The 22,500-nt window shown below is 36.7% G+C and overlaps 2 protein-coding genes across 2 annotated transcripts in view; both read left to right on the top strand.

Annotated features, from left to right (window-relative positions):
• Positions 1-7,627, top strand: part of LOC144965879 (cathepsin L-like peptidase) — a 17,533-nt gene extending 9,906 nt beyond the window's left edge. Inside the window, exons 5-8 of the mRNA XM_078901696.1 lie at positions 1,626-1,726; positions 3,131-3,238; positions 4,642-4,808; positions 6,210-7,627. Coding sequence (XP_078757822.1) covers positions 1,626-1,726; positions 3,131-3,238; positions 4,642-4,808; positions 6,210-6,309 — 476 coding nt within the window. The 3' untranslated portion in view covers positions 6,310-7,627. The remainder of the gene's footprint in view (positions 1-1,625; positions 1,727-3,130; positions 3,239-4,641; positions 4,809-6,209) is intronic.
• A 4,850-nt stretch (positions 7,628-12,477) lies between these two features.
• The window catches only part of LOC144965878 (procathepsin L-like), a 10,364-nt gene continuing 341 nt past the window's right edge, over positions 12,478-22,500 (top strand). The window contains exons 1-8 of the mRNA XM_078901695.1: positions 12,478-12,642; positions 13,266-13,390; positions 14,824-14,929; positions 16,374-16,647; positions 18,231-18,331; positions 19,440-19,547; positions 20,677-20,843; positions 21,477-22,500. The exon at positions 21,477-22,500 is cut by the window's right edge and continues 341 nt beyond it. Of these exons, the coding sequence (XP_078757821.1) occupies positions 13,266-13,390; positions 14,824-14,929; positions 16,374-16,647; positions 18,231-18,331; positions 19,440-19,547; positions 20,677-20,843; positions 21,477-21,576 (981 nt within the window). The 5' untranslated portion in view covers positions 12,478-12,642 and the 3' untranslated portion in view covers positions 21,577-22,500. The remainder of the gene's footprint in view (positions 12,643-13,265; positions 13,391-14,823; positions 14,930-16,373; positions 16,648-18,230; positions 18,332-19,439; positions 19,548-20,676; positions 20,844-21,476) is intronic.

Below are 22,500 nucleotides of genomic sequence, written 5' to 3'. Positions count from 1 at the left end.
CAACACCCACACACACATGTATACACCACACACAACACACACACACACAAACACAAACACACACACGCACACACACACACACACACACACACACACAAACATACACGCAATTAGAACATACATAACAACACTGATCACCGCTAAATCAACAACACAACGGAAGTAATAATAATACTTGATGTCATAAATAGATGACGCAAATTGACAACTTTTTACAATGTCAAAATTAATTGATTTTGGGAGTCAAGTGTCGTCGTTGGTACATATTTTATGATATCTTTTTGACTTAACGAACTTTCAAACTGACTTTAGATTATAAAAGGAAATCAAGTTATCTGTTTATCTATCTGTAAAAAATACATTTCTAATTTTCAAATCTTTCAGTAGAGTTGTGCGCCGTTTCAATTTTTTTATTGACTCAAATAAGCACAATGTTCTCCACAATGCTATATTTTTTAAAGAAAGGATTTTAATGAAATAAAGATATTATTTTGTGCATATATTATGATGACATACTGCTCAAAAGGATATTTGAATTCTTTATATTCTTTATATCAGTCCTCGCTGGACCCAATCTGTTTTCAAGAAACCATGACTGTGAGGGTAGAAGTAGTAGTCCTTCCGAGCCATTTAGCCTATGGAGCCGGAGTTGACTCCGATTTTTATATCGTGAAACGGATAATAGCAATTGCTTGCTATATTTGGATAGGACGCTAGTCCATCGCAAAGTACTTTCCGCCATATACAACAGATCCAACTACCCAATCACTGCTGGGTGGACAGGAGGGTCAGAAAAAAAATCTCGACTACACCTGGGATCGATCCTTTATGTGTGAAGCGAGTGCTCTACCAACTGAGCTATCGGGGCTTCCTTGAAATGTGAGGGTGGACATTTCAAAATCGTTTTGCTTACGGACACGCCAGGTCGTGCCAAATATCTCTCTGTTGTCTGTCTGAATTCTAAGTGGTGCATTAATGTTGTTTTTTTAATTGAGCTTTTATATAACACAATATCCATTAAACGTCCTCAAATCGCTTTACAGGGGATCCCTAGCCTTGACATGTAGAACAAGGCATGACGCCTGTTAGGATTATATTGTTAACGGCGGGTTCTCATTTTGCACCTGTGTACGGTGAGAGAATGTGAGTAAAGAGCCTTTCCTAAGGACTCAACTATGCGCCGCCCAAAGCGGGACTCGACCCGTTGACCTTCCGATCTGAAAGCGCGTGTCTACCTCAAGACCACATAGCCACACAGTTATATTTTGTATTGTTTTTGTCATTGGCTGAAGACGATTTTAACCCGAAACATTTCGAGTTTGGTTATTTTTATTATTTTTGGAGCTGTTATATTCCTTTTTGTTCATTACTGTTAGGGTGGCCTCCCTGCTTTCAAATATTTCATTTCCAATAAGGGTATCGCAATAAGGGTATCCATACTGAGCCCATGGATCCTTTATTTCCAGATTTCTTAAGCGTTAAAAGGATAGTAGAAATTACTCGCTACTCTTTCGATTGAACGCTAATCTACTTTCGCATATCACTTTCCATATGTCTATTTTTATTGCTCAGCTGGTGATTTCGACGATATTTTTATCAGATCACTAAACTCAATGTATTTTCAGGGAACAAAGGTTGTCTGGGAGGCCTACCTGACTATGCCTTCAAGTACATCATTGCCAATAAGGGTATCGATACTGAGCAAAGTTATCCCTATTTACCTGAGGTAGGTATTCATTTATTGGAAAACCCTAGTCGAGGAGACTGAATTTTTTAGATAATTTTTTTTCTTGAATTTTTATTTCTTGCTTTGTCTGACACCTTTCATACATACTTGTTCAGAAATTAAGTCCAACTTTAGCTTCGTTTTCTTGTTGTGAAATCATGACCTGTTGTAGGTTGTCTCTTGTGTCTGCGATAACATCTTCGGCAAAATCTAAATCACTCTATTTGCTGTTGTCATTGACAAATATTTTGTTGTTTTGTCCCTGCTTTCCCACTACATAAACAGTCATAAGTATGAAAAGGAAAGGGGGAAGAATACAACCTTGTCTTACCCCTGTTCCCGCGAGAAACGTTTTTGTGAGTTCATTGTCATTTTTTACCAACCAGCTTGAAATATAATAGAAAGCTTTAATCACATTGATGACTCTCAGTGGCATACCATAACTTTGTAATATGCGCCACAAGCTGTCTCTATGAATACTATCAAATGCCTATTCAGTAGACAGGGGTCTGAAAAAAATCTCGACTGCACCCGGGATCGATCACGGTTTTTTTGTGTGTGAAGAAAGTGCTCGACCAACTGAACTATCCAGGCCGCCTTTGTCACCTGATAAAACAAATAAAATCCATTTTACTCAGCCAGGAAAGACCCTAGTCGTATGCTGCAGAGCAACGTTGTAAAGTGAGTTGAATAATAGGATCGAAATGTTATGCTCAATGGGGAAAACGTTTAAGTTTACTCATGGTTTTGTGTTTTGGAGCGATAGAATTGACGGCGAGAAAATAAATACAACTGTTGTAAGATCAGCAATGTCATATGGACTAGATACAGCAGCTACAACAAAGAAACAAGATAAAGAAGTTGAGGTGGCGAAATGAGGATGTTGAGATGGTCACTTGGCTGGACAAGAAAAGATAAAGTGAGAAATGAACGAATTCGAAGGTTGACTGAAGTGAAGAATGTATCAATAAAGATGAGAGAAGATAGATTGAAATGGTTCGGACATGTAAAGTGACGAGAGAGGGAGCATATAGGAAGAAAAGTATTGGACTTACAATTGGCGGGAAAGAGGAAAAAGGGGCGCCCAAAGACTAGATGGTTTGATAAGGTAAAGGACGATGTGATGGAACTGTGCCTGGAGGAAGATGATGCTCTGAACCGAGATGCATGGAGATGTGGCAATCATTATGGCAACTCTGCAAACTGCGGGATACGCGGAAAGAAGAAGAAGAAGAAGAAGAAGAAGAAGAAGAAGAAGAAGAAGAAGAAGAAGAAGAAGAAGAAGAAGAAGAAGAAGAAGAAGAAGAATTGACGGCGAGAGCAGGTGAGTATTTATTTTACATAAAAGTAAACCCTCAAACTGAATACCACCTAAATGCCTTTGTTTGCCTCCGTTCATTACAGAATCGTCCAACCTGTGACTATAACCCCGATCACATTGGTGCAACGATATCCTCCTATAAAGATGTTGAATCTGGGTCCGAGTTGCATCTCCAACAGGCCTCAGCAACGGTAAGTTTTAACCCTCTCCGTACCACCTACAGCAAACTCGTCACATTTGTTACGACTCAATATACATGTTTCTTATTCAGATTAATTTTGTACATCAAATTTTGTACATCAAATACACTTTCAAGAATGGTCTTTGTTTAATTAATAACAACATAACGTTGTTTTGTAGAGAGCTTGATTGTGTTTAAAAAGCCAATTTTTCTGCAGGGTAAACCTGCTATTTTGGGAAAATACTGAAAAGCATCGGTAAGGAGAGGGTTAACCAGTGCGGCTATGTGGTCTTGTGGTATGACACTCGCTTTTGGATCGTAAAGTCCTGGGTTCGAGCCTCGCTCGGCGTATAATTGATTCCTTGGAAAAGGCCCTTTACTCACATAGGTGGCCGTTAACAGCGTTGTCTCTGTCGAAAACGGCGTCATGTCTCGTTCTACATGTTACGTGTTGCTGTTGGCCAGGGACCCTTTGTAAAGCGCTTTGAGCACGTCTAGTGGATATTGCGCTATATAAAAGCTCAAGTTTCTTTTTCAAATATCGATCGATTTAAATTACCCTCACCTTGACAATAACTCTCAAACCTGGGACGTCGCCATAACATAAAAGTTTGGTCTTTTCTTAGGAAGCTATTATTTCGACATTTGTTTGTTAATTGGATCATGTGGCTCAAATAGTCTGGAAATTATTTGTTTAATGAGCATAAATACACCCATAATTTTTGGGGCAATGTTATAAAAAAATAGAAAACAAACAAAAAAACACATGTCATACGATTTCTCACGATAAGAAAAAGATGAAAAACACAATGCATTATTTATAAATGACTTTACCCCGGGTCATTCAAACATTGTAACCACTACACCATAGAGAGATACAAGGACATGCATTACTACAATGTTTACGAATACTATTCTTCATATGTTTTTCAATTCACTATTGGGTTTGCGTGGGGTTTTTTCTCCTTATTTCTTGGGTTCATATTGTTGATTACAAGCACTTTATTAATGGATTTTATCATCAAAGCCATCATAAATAGGTATTGTGCTGTTCTGTACTTTTAACTTTAGTGGGCATAGTTTGTGGATCTTGGTGATGACTAAATCGGAAAACTGTACCAAAGGCCACTGTCCCATTGGTTAGGGATCGTGGATAGCTCATACGGTAGAGTCAAGCTCTCCCCGATCAGGCGGAGTTGTTGTACCAGTAAGGTCGCGGGTTCGAACCCCCATCGCCGCCGCGAAAAAAATTTTTATTCTCTATAGTCTTCTGGCACTTTCCTACTCACTTCATTTCTTGTTGTCCCATTGGTTGAAATTTTCACATTCCCTAAAAGAGTCTGAAAACGTCTTGGGGTTATTTTTGACATTATTATCCAAATTCATAATCACTTCGCTTTTGTATCCATTCAGGTAGGACCGGTTTCGGTGGCTATTGACTCAAGTCATTTATCGTTCCGGTTTTACAAAGGTGGGGTGTATGATGAACCTCAATGCAGTTCCACTCGGTTAGACCATGCTGTTCTTGTTGTTGGGTACGGTTCAGATCAAGGGAAAGACTACTGGCTTGTGAAAAACAGGTATGGCTTGTACTCTGTCAGATGGAGATGATTTTTTTCGTACAAGGGTAGATGAGAGTAATGGAAACATAGGATAGACAGAGTTATATAAGTGGATAGAGACTTATAAATAAATAAATATATATATATATATATATATATATATATATATATATATATACATAGAGAGAGGGAGAGAGATACTTAGATAGATAAATAAATAACTGAATAGATAGATAGATAGATAGATAGATAGATAGATAGATAGATAGATAGATAGATAGATAGATAGATAGATAGATAGATAGATAGATAGTTAGATAGATAGATAGATAGTTAGATAGATAGAAAGATGGATAGATAGATGGATAGATAGATGGATAGATAGATAGATAGATAGATAGATAGATAAATAGATAGATAGATAGATAGATAGTTAGATAGATAGATAGATAGATAGATAGATAGATAGATAGATAGATAGATAGATAGATGGATGGATGGATGGATGGATAAAAAAGCATAATATGGTTAGTATATATAGTTCCAATCTGTCGCATATAATTCCAATGGTTTCATTGTTGTCGTATTCTTCAAAAACAGTTCAAATTTCACTGAAGAAGTCAAAACCCAAATAAAACAACTAAACAGTTGCTTTTGTTTTTGTTTTAAAAAATTAATTAGAGGATGTTAATATGGCAAGATAGAAATATAATAAAGACAGTCATATATCGAAATTCTTTCGTACTATAAATGAATTTGACTACCCATCCATCAACCGTCCTGCCCTTTTCCTAGGCATTGGCAGCTATGAGACTCCAATTGTAACGGTCTTGCGGTTTTCAGATAAACTTGCGTGACTCGCATTTCCAGTTAATGCCCAGCTCTTTAGTCTCATTAGATAACTCAATTTTAGGCGTACTCTGCTGCCTCGACAATTAAGTTGATTAATTGAAGCGGCTTTGTGTTCTTGTGCTATGACACAATAGATTCCGATAGATTCAGAGTTCGATGCCTGTTCTGAGCAGCGCAACGTTGAGTCCTTGGAAAAGGCTCTTGGTTAGATTCTCTCGCCTCACCCATGTGGAAAATGAGTACCCGATCATTAACAGCGTTGTTTTTGTGAAAAAAAGAAATTTTTAATATCGCCTTATATTATCTCGCCCTTCATGTTAAGTGTTGCTGCTGGCTAGGGACCTCTTATAAAGCGACCGGAGCATTTAAAGTAGATATTGCGCTGAATGCTCAAAGAAAGCAGTGACTTCAAATTGCAGTGTCTGTATATATGACACAAACGATATTTGTCATTTACATATTGTTTTGATTAAGGTATCTATAATATTATACGATACATTTTTATAATTTTGACTCAAACATCCTACCAATGTATACAAAAATATACATGTATTTCTTTTATTACAGTTGGGGAACTGACTGGGGAGAGAAGGGATACATCAGAATGAGCCGAAATAAACAAAACCAATGTGGAATCGCAACCAGTGCCAGCTACCCTATCGTTTAAATATTGATGTTTATATCAAAGTTCAGAACGACCAATAAATGATGTCGCTCTGACAGACTGTATGAGATCTGAAACAGTGCCTATCAAACAGTGCAAGACAACGCAAAAAAAAAAAAAAGAAAACAAGAATATTCCATCCCAAAAAATTGGCTTAAACAAACTTTTCAGATCTACGAGTATATCTTACGCCAGTATCTTATCCCTATTTTGTAACTTATACAATGCTTATTGTGATTGTTAGATAAATATTTATTTATTTGCATTTGCTAGTTTTTACCCAATGCCATCGTTGTCCCAAATTAAAAATTAAAAATAAAACATAACGTATCATAATAAAGCTGGCCTAGGTCAAATGCCTTTAAATAACCAGTGAAAAAAACAAGAAGAAGAAGAAAGGTTCAGGTTAAAAAATCCAAGATCTGATATCTTAACTATGATAATCATTTAGATATATCATAAGCAATCAAATATTTTTCAATCAAAAACCTATCCATTAAATTCATAATTTCAAGTTATGTAGCTCCCTGTCGATTGCATTTTTGAAAATGTTTGAGCTTTTAGTTATAAATTTCAAATTGTTCCAAGTATTTACTGTCCTTACAATAAACTAATTTTGCCGAATAATTGTAGAAGAATGTGTCATAAAAATGTGGGGGGAGGGTGTTTGAGTGTGTGTGTGTTGTGTGTGTGTGTGTGTGTGTGTGTATGCGTACGTGCATGATGTTTTTGTAAGAGTCATGCAATGAAAAAAACTACAACAATGATTTAATTTCCTATTGGATTATTACAGTTTAATTTATCTGTGTTAAGTTTCGTTTCAAAAAGGTGTTATATATCGGGATTAACAAGATGCCAAACTTGGGTATAATAAAGAATAAAACCACTAATGTGAAATTTTAGTTTTTGTCTCTTTGGGAATCTAGATATCTAGAATGACCCACAATTTCAGATCTTTTTTGTATGAATTCATTTGTTAGAATTACCCGAAAGTAATACCGTTTTTTGATGTGAATGAAAAACGACTTTTTAGTTTTGTTTTGTTTTTTGTTTTTTTTTTCTTTTTCTTGTTTATTTTTGTTTCGTTTTGTTTTCTTTTGTTTATTTTGGTCTTCGTTTTTATTTTTTGGTTTGTTTTTTTTTTATTTTTTTTTTTTTTGCTTTTTCTCAAAAAAATCAATTGTTGAAATCAAGTAATGAACAATAAAAAACAATAATCATGGATTTATTGTCTTTTGTCTTGAATTAAAAATAGACGCTCTTATTAATAGTAGAATCACAAGTTTTTATACAGAGCAATATCCATTAAATGTACTCAATGCTCTTTACAAGGATCCCAAGACAACAGCAACATTTATCAGCGTTTGGAACTAAGCATATCTCTTTTAGGCTGGTATTACAACCTTTTTCCGAGTACGATGAGAGAAAAAAAACCAAAAAAACAAAACCTTGAATTTTTCTAAAGCACAATATCGTGATCAAAGCAAGACTAAACATGTAGGACGAGACATGACGCATGTTATGCGATTGCATTTTAATTTCAGATAGAGACAACGCTGTTAACAGCCAGGGACCCATTTTATACATCAGTACACTCAGAGACTGTCAGTAAAGAGCTTTTTCCAATGACTCAACTATGTGCCGCTCATCTATTATATCGGAGCAATTAAGACAGTAAAAAGTGAATTTATAGGCATAAGTTTGGGAAAAGGCTTACCGATATTTGTCCTTTTAGGGCAATGAAAGAAACGTTTCTTTAAATGTAACTCAAAATTTCATTTGACTCTCAAAATCTGTTAAGTCTCATCTAGATAGAAAATGAGTTAACACTCTCAAGCAAATTTAATTATACCTCAGAATCACCATAGAAAATATGGTTTCATAAGACGTTCCCACCACAAGTCGAATCCTTGCCGTGATGTGATGGCTTGAGCGCCTTGCTTGATCCGAAGGGCTATAATAGCAGGTTCAACCACACTGGGAAGGCCAAAGGGTAGATACCAGAAATATATTACAGCCCCCCCCCCCCCCCCCCCGCCCCCTCCCCCCCTTTCCCCTGTTCTTTCCCCCGGGACAGATAGTGTTCGCAGCCTCGGATGGCAGACTATTCACGGGAGGAAACTCGAACAAGGAATTCAACGCCGAAGACGGATGTGCTGGACGCATTACGCTCAATGTAAAAAAAAAAAAAAAGTTTAAAAAATTGAACCTTATATAGCGCAATAACCACTAAATCTGCTCAAATCGCTTTACAAAGAGTCCCTGGTCAACAGCAACATTTAACATGTAGGACGGGACATGCCGCCTGTTAGGCGATATTACAATTTTTCGGACAACGATACCGCTGTTAACGGCCAGGTACTCATTTTACACCTGAGTACGGTGAGAGAATGTGTGTGAGCTCTTTCAAGGACTCAACTATAGGCGAGCGCGAGGCTCGAACTCAGGACCTTCCGATCCGAAAGCGAGTGTCATACCACTAGACCACATAGCCGTAAAGAGCAAAGTTGAAGAAGGAGAAGAAGACGAACCCTACGAGGTCACATTCAGATAGAAAACGAATTAACACTCACATGCAATCTGTTGGACACCATAGCATCACCAGAGAAAAATTGAAGTTTCATGAGACATTCAAAACCTGCTAAACTACATCTAGATAGGAACTTTAAAGCGCTCTGAAAACTTCCTCGTGATATCGTATGTAGAGCGCTGAACAAATACAATTTTTAAAATTATAATTATTATTATTATTATTATTATTATTATTATTATTATTATTATTATTATTATTATTATTATTATTATTATTATTATTATTACTAAAAGTAGTAGTAATAATGTAGTATAGTAGTAGTAGTAGTAGTAGTAGTAGTAGTAGTAGTAGTAGTAGTAGTGTGTGTAGTAGTAGTAGTAGTAGTAGTAGTAGTAGTAGTATGTAGTTAGATAGTAGTAGTAGTAGTAGTAGTAGTAGTAGTAGTAGTAGTAGTAGTAGTAGTAGTGGTAGTGTAGTAGTAGTAGTAATAGTAGTGGTATAGTAGTAGTAGTAGTAGTAGTAGTTAGTAGTAGTAGTAGTAGTAGTAGTAGTAGTAGTAGTAGTAGTAGTAGTAGTAGTAGTAAGTAGTAGTAGTTGTAGTAGTAGTAGTAGTAGTAGTAGTAGTAGTAGTAGTAGTAGTAGTTGTAGTAGTAGTAGTAGTAGTAGTAGTAGTAGTAGTAGTAGTAGTAGTAGAAGTAGTAGTAGTAGTAGTAGTATCATCATAATTATTATCATTAAGAAATGCGAGATTCTGGTTCTCCTCTCTCCTTTAAAAAAAAATTAAGCCCTTTCGCCACTGCACTATTTGGCCCCGTCGCCTAGGCATTCCGTTGAAGGAATTTAGATAATCCATCAAACAGGATGTCTGATATCAACAGGAATCACCGGTGTTGTCCAAATGAGCAAATTAGGGGTTAAGGGGCGGTTTGGGGTCAATTATTAGGAATATCCTTCGAAAAATTGATTTTGAGATTTTGGTGGAAAATGACATTTTATTATTTTAGAAATAATACAATTGAAAGTAAATTCTTAATGTAGACTATAAAGGCACGAAAACCACAGTCGAAAATGGTACAGGTAGTAAGAAAAGTGTGAAAAACGGGAAGCTATTTTGCTATTTTCTCAATATATCATTTTTTCTAAGGGTATAGGGTCAAACGTTTCTCAAAATCTGTTCAATGAAATTGTCTGAAAATTTCCACAGTTATCACAAAGATTATGTCACCATAGAGAGATTTTTTTGGATAAAATATGTGAATTTTGAATTATAATCCTAATTCTGAATTTTTAACATCAATTTTGTCATAACATTTTGATTCTCAACTTTGTAATGTTCTAATAAAAATTCCATAAGCTAGAGCCGTAAAATCTTTCTATGGTGACACACTATGGTACAATGTTGATACAATGGAATAATATGAAGGTCATTCCTACATTTGTTTTTGTGGAACGTTTGCCACAAGTTTGTTTTATTATTTGATGTCAGACCCCCAAATTAGGTCGAAAAATGGGTATCAACACAGATTATTAAAATTTGTCACCATAAATGTTGTTTTTTAACCTATAATGACGATACAGAATGATTAAAACCGCCCAATATAGGTAATTAATTTTTTTTTAGAGAGGACCTAAACCCCCCCCCCCCCCCCCCCCCCCCCAAACAAAACGCAAAAAAAAAAAGAAAGGGTCCCTGACCGACAGCAACACGATAAAATATTAGGCGATATTACAATATTCTTCGACAGAAGCAACACTGTTGACTACCAGTCAAATTAGGTCGCAAAATGGGTATCAACACAGATTACTAAAATTTGTCACCATAAATGTTGTTTTTTTAACCTATAATGACGCTACAGAATGATTAAAACCGCCCAATATAGGTAATTAATTTTTTTTTAGAAAAGACCCAAACCGCCCCCCCCCCCCCCCCCCCCCCCCCCCCCCCCCCAAAAAAAAAACGCAAAAAAAAAACAAAGACAGCAGCACGATAAATTATTAGGCGATATTACAATATTTTTCGACAGAGGCAACACTGTTGACGGCCAGGTACTCATTTTACACTTGAGTACGGTGAGAGAATGTGAGTCAAGAGCCCTTTCCAAGGACTCAACCAGGAGCCGAGCGAGGCTCCAACCCAGGACCTTCCGATCCAAAAGAGAGTGCCATACCACAAGACCACATAGCCGCACATGGCACCCATAACATCGACATAATATTATCGTTTCGAGGTGATCAGACGATAGCAATTAGTGCGGGGCGGTCCTTGGCAAGCTTAAGGACCACGGTCCTACGGTCCTTGGGAAATGAAGACCGCAAGGACCGGTCTCTAGACCGGTCCGTCGGTCTCTAGACCGGTCCGTTCATTCTTGAACCGTTAAAGACCGCTACACGATGAAAACCGTGGCCTACAGGAGTAAAACACACGGAGTAGTCACACTCATTTCAAATTGTAACCTAATTAGAGAAGAGGGGTGATGCCTTCTTTATTTGCTCACCGTACTTCATTGTTACTTCGATATTTTAAAAAATTTTGAAATTTACCCCCATTAACGGGGAGAAGGGCCCCGCCCAAGCCGTTTATCGAGTTGTTCGTGGCGTTGAACCCCACACGCAACCCCTCCCCCCCCCCCCCCCCCCCCACACACACACACATTAGAGGGCAGCGAGCATTGAAGAGTAAGAGAGAGACGTGAAGTTATAATAAGAGGGGGTGGATGAGGTGATAAGAGGGGTCGATGGTGACTTTTCGCCAGATCTAACAAACTCAGCTACCCATTCATTGCTGAGTAGACAGGGATTCAGAAAAAAATCGACTGCACCCGGGATCGATCTCTGGCCCTTTGCGTATAAAGAGAGTGCTCTATCAACTGAGCTATCGGGGTCCCCAAATATTCTATTGGACCTTTTAAAAATACAGACGTTATAACTGTTTTTTTTGGACGGAAGAAACTAATGAAACTCATATTACTTGATTAGTTAAAACACCAAACGAAATTTTAATATTATTGTATTATTTTAAATGACAACAATGCGATAGAAAGGAGTGGCGACAAGAGATGGACAAAAGAAAACAAAAAATCAGACTTGCAACTTGCTAGGTTCGACACACACACACACACACACACACACACACATCTTTAGTAGTCACATACATTTCAAACAATAACCCATTAGAGAAGAGGGGTCATGCCTTCATCATAGATCATTGTCATTGCGATCATTATGGTGCAGTAAATTTTGAAATTTACCCCGTATAATGGAATCGTCCAAGGCGTGCGCCTCCTGTTCCCCCCATCTCACACACGAAAGGGCGGTTTGCGGAGTGGAGGGAGGTGGTCGTCTGCCTCTATGGTCGTCTGTGTCGTTTAGTGTATGGCAAAGGGGGGTGGGTGCGATTAATTAAGTGGGATGGGTGGTGATTGGTGGAAGATAGGCAAAGGACCGAGGCAACGAATCGCTGGGAAGTAGTATGGCGCGAGACCGTTGAAAGGTGATAAGAAGTGAGGACCGCCGGCGGTCTTCCTCTTTGGGACTGGACCACGGTTCACAGCTAAAAGACCGTGGGACCGGTCCTCGGTCCGGTCCTCAGCGCGGCACTAATAGCAATCCTATGACAATATAAAAAAGACTAGACTACTGTCACTTGACTTAATCATGCGCTACAAATCACATGGGGTTATATCTAGACGTTTTGTTGATAATGATGAATTCAACACTATAAAAACTAACCGTGTACCTTTCGATGTATCCACTGGCTTCTCCTTGCACAAGTTGTCAACATATCTGTTCTGAAAATATTTAAGGTAAGGATAACGTATTAACAAGTTAACTGCCGTAAACTGGAGGGAAAAAACTCGTATTTTAAAATTGAGTCAGAAAACGCGTCCTTTAAATATCGATCGATTTAAATGACCCTCGTCTTGACAAAAACTCTCGAATCTGGGACTTCGAGAAGTCCCGCTGTTGTCGACTCAAAATAGAGTCCATGAAAAGAAAACCCTCCTTACTCACATTCTTTTACACCCCTGTTCAACCAGCAGTGATTGAGTTGATGGTCCCTTAGATCTGACGGAAAGTATTTTTGGGATTCCTATCCAAATGAAAACAAGCAATTGCTCTTGCTCGTTTCGTGCTATAGAAATTGGGATAAACTTCGTCTCCATGGACAACAATATGGCTCTGAAGAACATCTTCACACACACATTGTCATTTTCTCACCTAATAAAATGTTAAAAGTTGCTTTTAGCTTATGATGCCCCGGAAAGCGCTTTTAGCACTTTTAATGGATATTGTTTTCGGCTTCCTTTTAAGAACCGCAGGGTTGGGAGTCTTTTTAAAAAAAATATTTATTGATTTATTGTTTCTTTGTCTATTTATTTCTTTATTTATCTATTTATTTATTTTTATTTATTCAACTCATATCCAGATGTTAAAGTCCCTAACCCTCTTTGCCATTCTGGTGAGTGTCATCTCTGCTACTTCTGATGCTGAATGGGCCGTTTTCAAGGCCAAACATGGGAAAATGTATCACAATAGAGAGGATTACTTCCGGTAGGTGAATACTATCTTTAAATGTGACCAACCGTCTAAAACGTTATTATGTCGAGATACACCAGATGCTTAATGTTAGATCTTAACTCTCTCCTTACCAGCCATTTAAAGGATTTTTTCCAAATCTTCACACCCAACTAACACAAAAATAGATTTTTTTGTTATCACTCTGGCATATTGCAGTAAACTTCTTGCTTTACATAACTTCTTTAGCAAAACATGCTCTACAACACACTGTTCAGTTTCTTTAAATTTCATAATATACAAGAGATCTTTGAATAAGAAAAATGTTGGTTGTATCGTAACGAATCTTACGATTGTCCTATAGTTGGTAAGGTAAGGGTTAAGCTCAATCAATAACGTAGTCACGAAGTGGAGTTTATTCCGGTTTCTATAACGTGAAACAGACATTGCAACCATTAGAAAGGACGCTAGTCTTTTGCAGAGTATATTCCGCCAGATCAAACCGACCCAGCTACCCAATCACAGCTGGACAGGAAAAAACAATAAATAATCCACGCACCCGGGATCGATCTCAGACATTACGCGTTTGAAGCGAGTTTACTACCAACATCTATCGAAACCCTCGCTCAAAGTGCTTTGATGCATTCAAATCTATCTATAGGGAATGAGATTAGAAGTTATTTGTAAACAAACCAACTGCAAGCCAAGCGCTCCAAATACAAAATTTATTATTCATATCTCTGTACAAAAATGCATATAATAATCAATGTTACCTTATATCTTTGAAGGTTAGTAATGATACATTCATAGTGTGTTGTGTGTGTCACATTGTTTTATATAGATACATGTTACAGTCTTTTTTATCGTTCGAATCGCTTAGAAGCTGTAATACACTGTATACCGGATAAAGATCTATAAAATACATTTTATTATATTTATTATTATTATTATTATTATTATTAGTAGTAGTAGTAGTAGTAGTAGTAGTAGTAGTAGAAGTAGTAGTGGTAGAAGTAGTAGTAGTAGTAGTAGTAGTAGTAGTAGTAGTAGTAGTAGTAGTAGTAGTAGTAGTATCATTATTATTATCATTATTATCATCATCATTATTATTATTATTATTATTATTATTATTATTATTATCATTATTATTATTATTATCATCATCATCATCATCTATTATTATTGTTATTATTATTATTATTATTATTATTGTTATTATTAGTAGTAGTATTATTATCATCATCATCATCATCATCATCATCATCATCATCATCATCATCATCACCTCATCATAATTATTACCAGTATCATTATTATCATTAATATTATTATTATATTTCTACTATTAATATTAGTATCACTATTATTATTTTTATTATTATTATTATATTTACTATTATTATTATTATTATTATTATTATTATTATTATTATTATTATTATTATTATTATTATTATTATTATTATAAGGCGAATGGTGTACGAGGACAACCTCAAGAAAATCCAAGATCACAATGACAGATTCGCCAAAGGTCTGACAAGTTTTTACCTCGGAGTGAATCAATATGCCGACAAGGTGGGTTGGCTTTTTGGTTAGAATTCTACCTACCGAAATAATACATTATCAGCAGGATAACTTCTCTCTCTCTCTCTCTCTCTCTCTCTCTCTCTCTCTCTCTCTTTCTCTCTCTCTCTCTTTCTTTCTTTCTTTCTTTCTTTCTCTCTTTCTCTCTCTATCTGCCTCGTGCGGTTTTCTGGTCTAGTAGTCAAATAAAGGGCTTGGAAAAAGCTCTTTTCTCGAATACTCTCACCGCACTGAGGTGTAAAATGAGTACCTGGCCGGTATCAGTGTTGTAAAAATATGTAAAATATATGACAGGCGTCATGTCTCGTCTTGTCTGGTCCTAAATGTTGTTGTTAGCTGCGGTTTCAATATATAGCGCTTTGAGCACGTTTACTGGATATTATGCTACGATACATTATAATCTTAAATAACCCATGTCTCTCTCTCTCTCTCTCTCTCTCTCTCTCTCTCTCTCTTTCTCTCTCTCTCTATCCTTCTCTTACCCTCTCTCTCTGTCTTCTTTGCATCCATACGTATATATATATATATATATATATATATATATATATAATGTAATTTATGTAATATTTATATATCCATCCAGCTCTTACCATAAAGAGATAGATTGATAAATATGGGTGGGTAAATAATAGATAGGTTGATAATTAAACAATTGGGTAGATAGATGGATACATGGATGGACGGATGGAAGAATAGAGAGGTAAATTGATTTATAAATTTCTAGAAAGACAGCTTAATACGTAGGTAGTGGTTATGTAGTTAGATTATTTGATAGTAGAAGATAGATAAAATTAGAATTTATCTATATATAGATAGATAAAGAGATAGATGGATTGACAGATAGATAGATAGATAGATAGATAGATAGATAGATAGATAGATAGATAGATAGATAGATAGATAGATATATATATAGATAGATAGATAGATAGATAGATAGATAGATAGATAGATAGATAGATAGATAGATAGATAGATAGATAGATAGATAGATAGATAGATAGATGGATGGATCTATAGAGAGATATGTAAGTTTGTAGTATAATTGTAATATATAGGTATTTTGAATATTTTACGAATTGTTGTAGACTGATAGAATCATATCAGTGAATGTACGTCCAATGATTCCAAACAACTATAAAATAACAACTAAGAATATAATCAATTTCCTACGACGTACATCTACATCTCACAGACATATGCAGAATTTGCCAAGATTATGAATAGCGAGATAATTGTTTAGATAGAAAAGTCTCATGTCTCGTCTTACATGTTAGGTGTTGCTGTTGGTTTTGTGATCCCATGTAAAGCCCTTGGAGCGCGTTGGTTGATTTTATGCTGTATAAAGACTTTGGCTCTTTTTCATATTTTTCAAGATTGATTCGTTTCGTTTAATGAGCATGAGCTTGAAATAAAAATTGATGCTGTCTTACAGACAAATGCAGAGTTTGTCAAGATGATGAATGGATACCGTTCTAATGGAATCAGACGTCCAACAAACCAGGGGTACAAAACCCTCAACGTGTCCTTGCCGTCTGAGATCAACTGGGTGAAGAAAGGTTACGTCACAGAGGTCAAGAACCAAGGTCCTTGTGGATCATGCTGGGCCTTCTCTGCGACTGGGTCTATTGAGGGAGCCCATTTCAAAGCGACGGGAAAACTTGTCAGTTTGTCGGAGAGTAATTTGGTGGATTGTTCTACAAAATTCGGTATTGTGATTACTCTTGATATCATCATCATCATCATCATCATCATCATCATCATCATCATCATTATCATCATAACCAATATCATTATCATTATCATCCTCGTTATCAATATAATCATCAGTATCATCATCATTATCTTCATCATCATCAATCATCACAAATATCATCATCATCATCATCATCATCATCATCGTTATTAACATCATTATCATTATCATCAACATTATCTTCATCACTATCATCACTATTATCATTATCATTATCTTCATCATTATCATCATCATCATCAACAATATTAACATCATCGTCATCATCATTACCAAGGAGAGAGATAAGAAGTAAAAGAAAAAGAAGGAGCAAAAATGAAGGATAAGGAGGAGCAGAAGGAAGATGAAGAGGAGGCTGAGTAGCAGGAGGAGGAGGAGGATGATGAAGAGGAGAGAAAGTTCTAAAAGAAGACTAGTAGATTGACTTGACTTTTAGCAACCTACTCGCATGGCAATAGTCGACGTGTTTACCCAGTAGTGATTGGGTTTCTGGGTCTGTAAGAAATAGAGCGGCGTCCTATCCATAGGGTAGCAAGCAATTGCAATTGTCCGTTAAATCATATATAAACAGGTATAAACCTGTTCCACGAGCCTAACGGGTCCATCAGAACTCACTTGAATAGGGCAGCGTAGCTCAATGGTACGGTCTTTGCTTCGGACCCAAAAAGTATCGAGCTCGGTTACCCTCCGCTGCACTGTGTGGCCTTGAGCAAGTCACCTCGCCTTAGCTCAATTTGCAGCGCTGCACTGCGGCTGACGCCTGGGATAATCCAGTCTTCCCTTGGAATAGACCCTAGAGACAAATTACCCCTATGGGATGAATAAAGGGAATTTAATTTTTTAGATTTAATTTTAATGAAAGAAAAATGTTATTTTGTGCATATAATATTATGATGACATACTGCTCAACAGGATATTTGAATTCTTTATATTCTTTATATCAGGCCTCGCTGGACCAGATCTAACAGATCCAGATACCCAATCTCTGCTACGTGGACATATATTTCAATGTTTAGGACAGAGCCAACGCTGTTAACGGCGTGTACTCATTTTATACCTGTGTAAGAAGAGAGAACGTGAGTAAAGAGCCTTTTCCAAGGACTCAACTATGCGTCGCCTAAAGCGGGACAAGTCCCAGATCTGAAAGCGAGTGTCATACCTCAAGACCACATAGCCGCACAGTTATATTTTTATTGTTTTTGTTATTGGCTGAAGAAGGGTTTTAACTCGAAACTTTTGTGTTTGGTTATTTCTATTATTTTTGAAGCTGTCATATTCCTTTTTGTTCATTACTGTGAGGGAGGGTAGCCTCCCTGCTTTCAAATACGTTATTGTCAATAAGGGTATCGATACTGAGCACAGGCACCCTTCATTTCCCGCTTTCTTAAGCGTTAATAGGATAGTAGAAATTACTTGCTGCTTTTTAGATTGAACGCTAATCTACTTTCGCAGAGCACTTTTACATGCTATTTATATTGCTCAGCTAGTGATTTCGACGATATTTTTATCAGATCACTAAACTCAATGTAATTTCAGGGAACAAAGGTTGTCTGGGTGGCCTACCTGACAATGCCTTCAAGTACGTCATTGCCAATAAGGGTATCGATACTGAGCAAAGTTATCCCTATGTACCCGAGGTAGGTATTCATTTATTGGAAAACCCTAGTCGAGGTAGACTGAATTTTTTTTTGAGTTGGTTTTTTTTTCTTGACTTTTTATTTCTTGCTCTGTCTGACACCTTTCATATACACTTGTTCAGAAATTTCGGTCCAATTTTCGCTCCGTTTTCTTGTTGTGAATCAGTGGCCTGTTGTAGGTTGTCTCTTGTGTCTTCGATAAGGACAGCATCTTCGGCAAAATCTAAATCACTCAGTTTGATGTTGTCATTTGATGTTGTCAGTTATTTTGTTGTTTTTTCCCTGCTTTCTCATTACAAAATCGGTGATAAGTATGAAAAGGAAAGGGGGAAGAATGAAACCTTGTCTTACCCCTGTTCCCGCGAGAAAAGGTTTTGTGAGTTCATTGTCATTTTTTACCCACCAACTTGAAATATAATATAAAGCTTCAATCACATTGATGACTCTCAGTGGCATACCATAACTTTGTAATATGCTCCACAAGCTGTCTCTATAAATACCATCAAATGCCTATTAAGTAGACAGGAGTCAGAATAATATCTCGGCTGCACCCGCCGGGATCGATCACGGTCTCTTTGTGGGTGAAGCGAGTGCTCTACCAACTGAGCTATCGGGGCCACCTTTGTCACCTGATAAAACTAATAAAATTCCGTTTACTCAGCGAGGGAAGACCCTAGCCGTACGCCGCAGAGCAGCGTTGTAAAGTGAGTTGAATAATAGGATCGAAAGGGGGCATCGTGGCTCAGCGGTACGGTCATTGCTCGTACACGAAAGTTACCGAGTTCGAATACCCGCTACGTTGTGTTTGTCTTGAGCAAGTCACCTTGCCCTAGCTCAGTTTGCGGTGCTGTACTGCGGCTGACGCCTGGATTATTCCAGTCTTCCCTCGGAATAGACCCTAAAGACAAATTTCCCCTATGGGATGAATAAAGGGAATTTTATTTTTTCCATTGTATTTATTTTAAATGTTATGCTCAAGGGGGAAAACGTTTAAGTTTACTCATGGTTTTGTGTTTTGATACGATAGAATTGAATGTGAGAACAGGTGAGTATTTATTTTATATAAAAGCAAACCCTAAATGCCTTTGTCTGCCTCCGTTCATTACAGAATCGTCCAACCTGTGACTATAACCCAGATTACATCGGTGCAACGATATCCTCCTATAAAGATGTTGAATCTGGGTCCGAGTTGCATCTCCAACAGGCCTCAGCAACGGTAAGTTTTAACCAGTTAACTGCTTTAGTCTGGAAAAGCTAGTATTTAATAATTTGGCCATGAAAACTCGTCCTAAGTGTCTTGTGGTATGACACTCGCTTTCAGATCGAAAAGTCCTGGGTTCGAGCCTCGCTCGGCGTATAGTTGAGTCCTTGGAAAAGGACTTTACTCACATTGTCTCCCCGTACTCAGGTGGCAAATAACAGCATTGTCTCTGTCGGAAAAAATGTATTAACACCTAACAGACTTCATGCCTCGTTCTACATCCTATGTGTTGCTGTTGGCCAGGGACCCTTTGTAAAGTGCTTTGAGCACGTCTAGTGGATATTGCGCTATATAAATGCTCGTTTCTTTTTTCAAATATCGATCGATTTAAATTACCCTCACCTTGAAAATAACTCTCAAACCTGGGACTTCGCCATAACATAAAAGTTTGGTCTTTTCTTAGGAAGCTATTATATGGGCAATATTGCATAGATAACGACTATGTTAATGGGATCATTTGGCTCAAATAGCCTGGGAAATATTTGTTTAATGAGTACTAAAAAAACCCATAGTTAATATTAAAAAATAGAAAATAAACAACAACAAAAAAACATGTCATACGATTTCTCGTGATAAAAAGAATATGGAAAACACAATGTATTATTTAAAAATGACTTTCGCCCGGGTCATATTGGTTACAATTCAAACAGTGTAACCACTACATCATGGGGGGATACAAGGACATTATTATTACAATGTTTAAAAATACCATTCTTCATATGTTTTTCAATTCACAATTGGGTTTGGAGGGGGTTTTTTCTCTTTATCTCTTGGGTTTATATTGTTGATCACAAGCACTTTATCAATGGATTTTATCATCATAAGACATTCAAAACCTGCTAAGCTACATCTAGATAGGGTCTTTAAAGCGTTCTGAGCACTTCCTCGTTCTGTAGCTTTAACTTTCGTGGCCATAGCTTGTGGATCTAAATGATGACTGAATCGGAAAGCTGAAGAGACCAAAAGCCACTCTCCCGTTGGTTGAAATTTTCACATTCCCTAAAATAGTCTGAATAATGTCTTGATGATATGTTTTGACATTATTACCCAAATTCATAATCACTTCGCTTTTTTATCCATTCAGGTAGGACCGGTTTCGGTGGGTATTGACGCAAGTCATTCATCCTTCCGGTTTTACAAAGGTGGAGTGTATGATGAACTTCAATGCAGTTCAACTCATTTGGACCATGGTGTTCTTGTTGTTGGGTACGGTTCAGATCAAGGAAAAGACTACTGGCTTGTTAAAAACAGGTATGGCTTGGATTCTGTCAGATGGAGATGATTTTTTTTTTGTACATGGGTGTATGGTAGTAATGGGCAAATAGGATAAATAGAGTTATATAAGTAGATAGATAGAGATTTATATAGATATATATATATATATATATATATATATAAGAGAGAGAGAGAGAGAGAGAGAGAGAGAGAGAGATAGATAGATGGATGGATGGATTCCGATAGATTCAGGGTTTGATGCCCGTTCTGAGCAGCGCAATGTTGAGTCCTTGAAAAAGGCTCCTGGTTAGATTCTCTCACCTTACCCATGTGGAAAATGAGTATCCGATCGTTAATAGTGCTGATTTGAGGAAAAAATTGTAATAACGCCTTATAGGCGTCATTTCTCGTCCTACATGTTAAGTGTTGCTGTTGGCTAGGACCCTCTTATAAAGCTGCTTGAGCATTTATAGTAGATATTGCGCTGAATGCTCAAAGAAAGCAGTGACTTCAAATTACAGTGTCTGTACATATGACACAAACGATATTTGTCATTTACATATTGTTTTGATTAAGGTATCTATAATATTATACGATACATTTTTATAATTTTGACTCAAACATCCTACCAATGTATACAAAAATATACATGTATTTCTTTTATTACAGTTGGGGAACTGACTGGGGAGAGAAAGGATACATTAGAATGAGCCGAAATAAGCAAAACCAATGCGGAATCGCAACCAGTGCCAGCTATCCTATCGTTTAAATGTTGATGTTTATATCAAAGTTCAGAACGACCAGGAAATGATGACACTCTGATAGAATGTATGAGATCTCTAACAGTGCCTATAAAACAGTGCAAGACAAAGCAAAAATACAAGAATATTCCATCCCAAAAACAAAATTTCAGCTTAAACACACTTTTCATATCTTTATCTTACGCCAGTATCTTATCCCTATTTTGTAACTTATACTATGCCTTATTGTGATTGTTAGATAAATAATTATTTACTTAAATTTACTAGAGACTTTACGCAATACCATCGTTGTCCCTAATGAAAGATATAAAATATAACATAACGTATCATAATAAAGATTGCCTAAGTCAAATGCCCTTAAATACCCTGTGAAAAAAAAAAGAAAAAGAAGAAGAAGAAAGGGTCACGTAAAAACTCCAAAATCTGATATCCTATGATAATCATTTACATCGTAAGCAATCAAACATTTTTCAATCAAAAACCTGCTCCTTAAATTCATGTTTCAAGTCATGTACGAGTAGCTCCCTGTCGATTGCATGTTTGAAATTATTTATAGTTTTTGAGTTTTTAGCTATAAATTTCAAATTGTTTCAGGTATTTACTGTCCTTACTACAAAATCATTTTGCCGAAAAATTGTAGAAGAATGTGTCATAAAAATGTGTGGGGGGTGTCTGTGTGTATGTGTGTGTGTGTGTGAGTGTGTGTGTGTGTGTGTGTGATGTTTTTGTAAGAGTCAAGCAATAAAAAAAACACAATGATTTAATTTCCTATTGAATTATTACAGTTTATTTTATCTTTGTTTAGTTTCGTTTCAAAAAGGTGTTATATATCGGGATTAACAAGATGCCAAACTTGGGTATAATAAAGAATAGAATTACCACTAATGTGAAATTTTAGTTTTGGTCTCTTTGGGAATCTAGATAGAACGAAA

This window comes from Berghia stephanieae, chromosome 2, assembly GCF_034508935.2.
Source record: "Berghia stephanieae isolate SIO BIC M18660-M18661 chromosome 2, UCSD_Bste_1.3, whole genome shotgun sequence".
NCBI lineage: Eukaryota > Metazoa > Mollusca > Gastropoda > Nudibranchia > Aeolidiidae > Berghia > Berghia stephanieae.
Note: the sequence above shows the minus strand (reverse complement) of the source record. Positions and strands in the feature narration are given on the sequence as shown.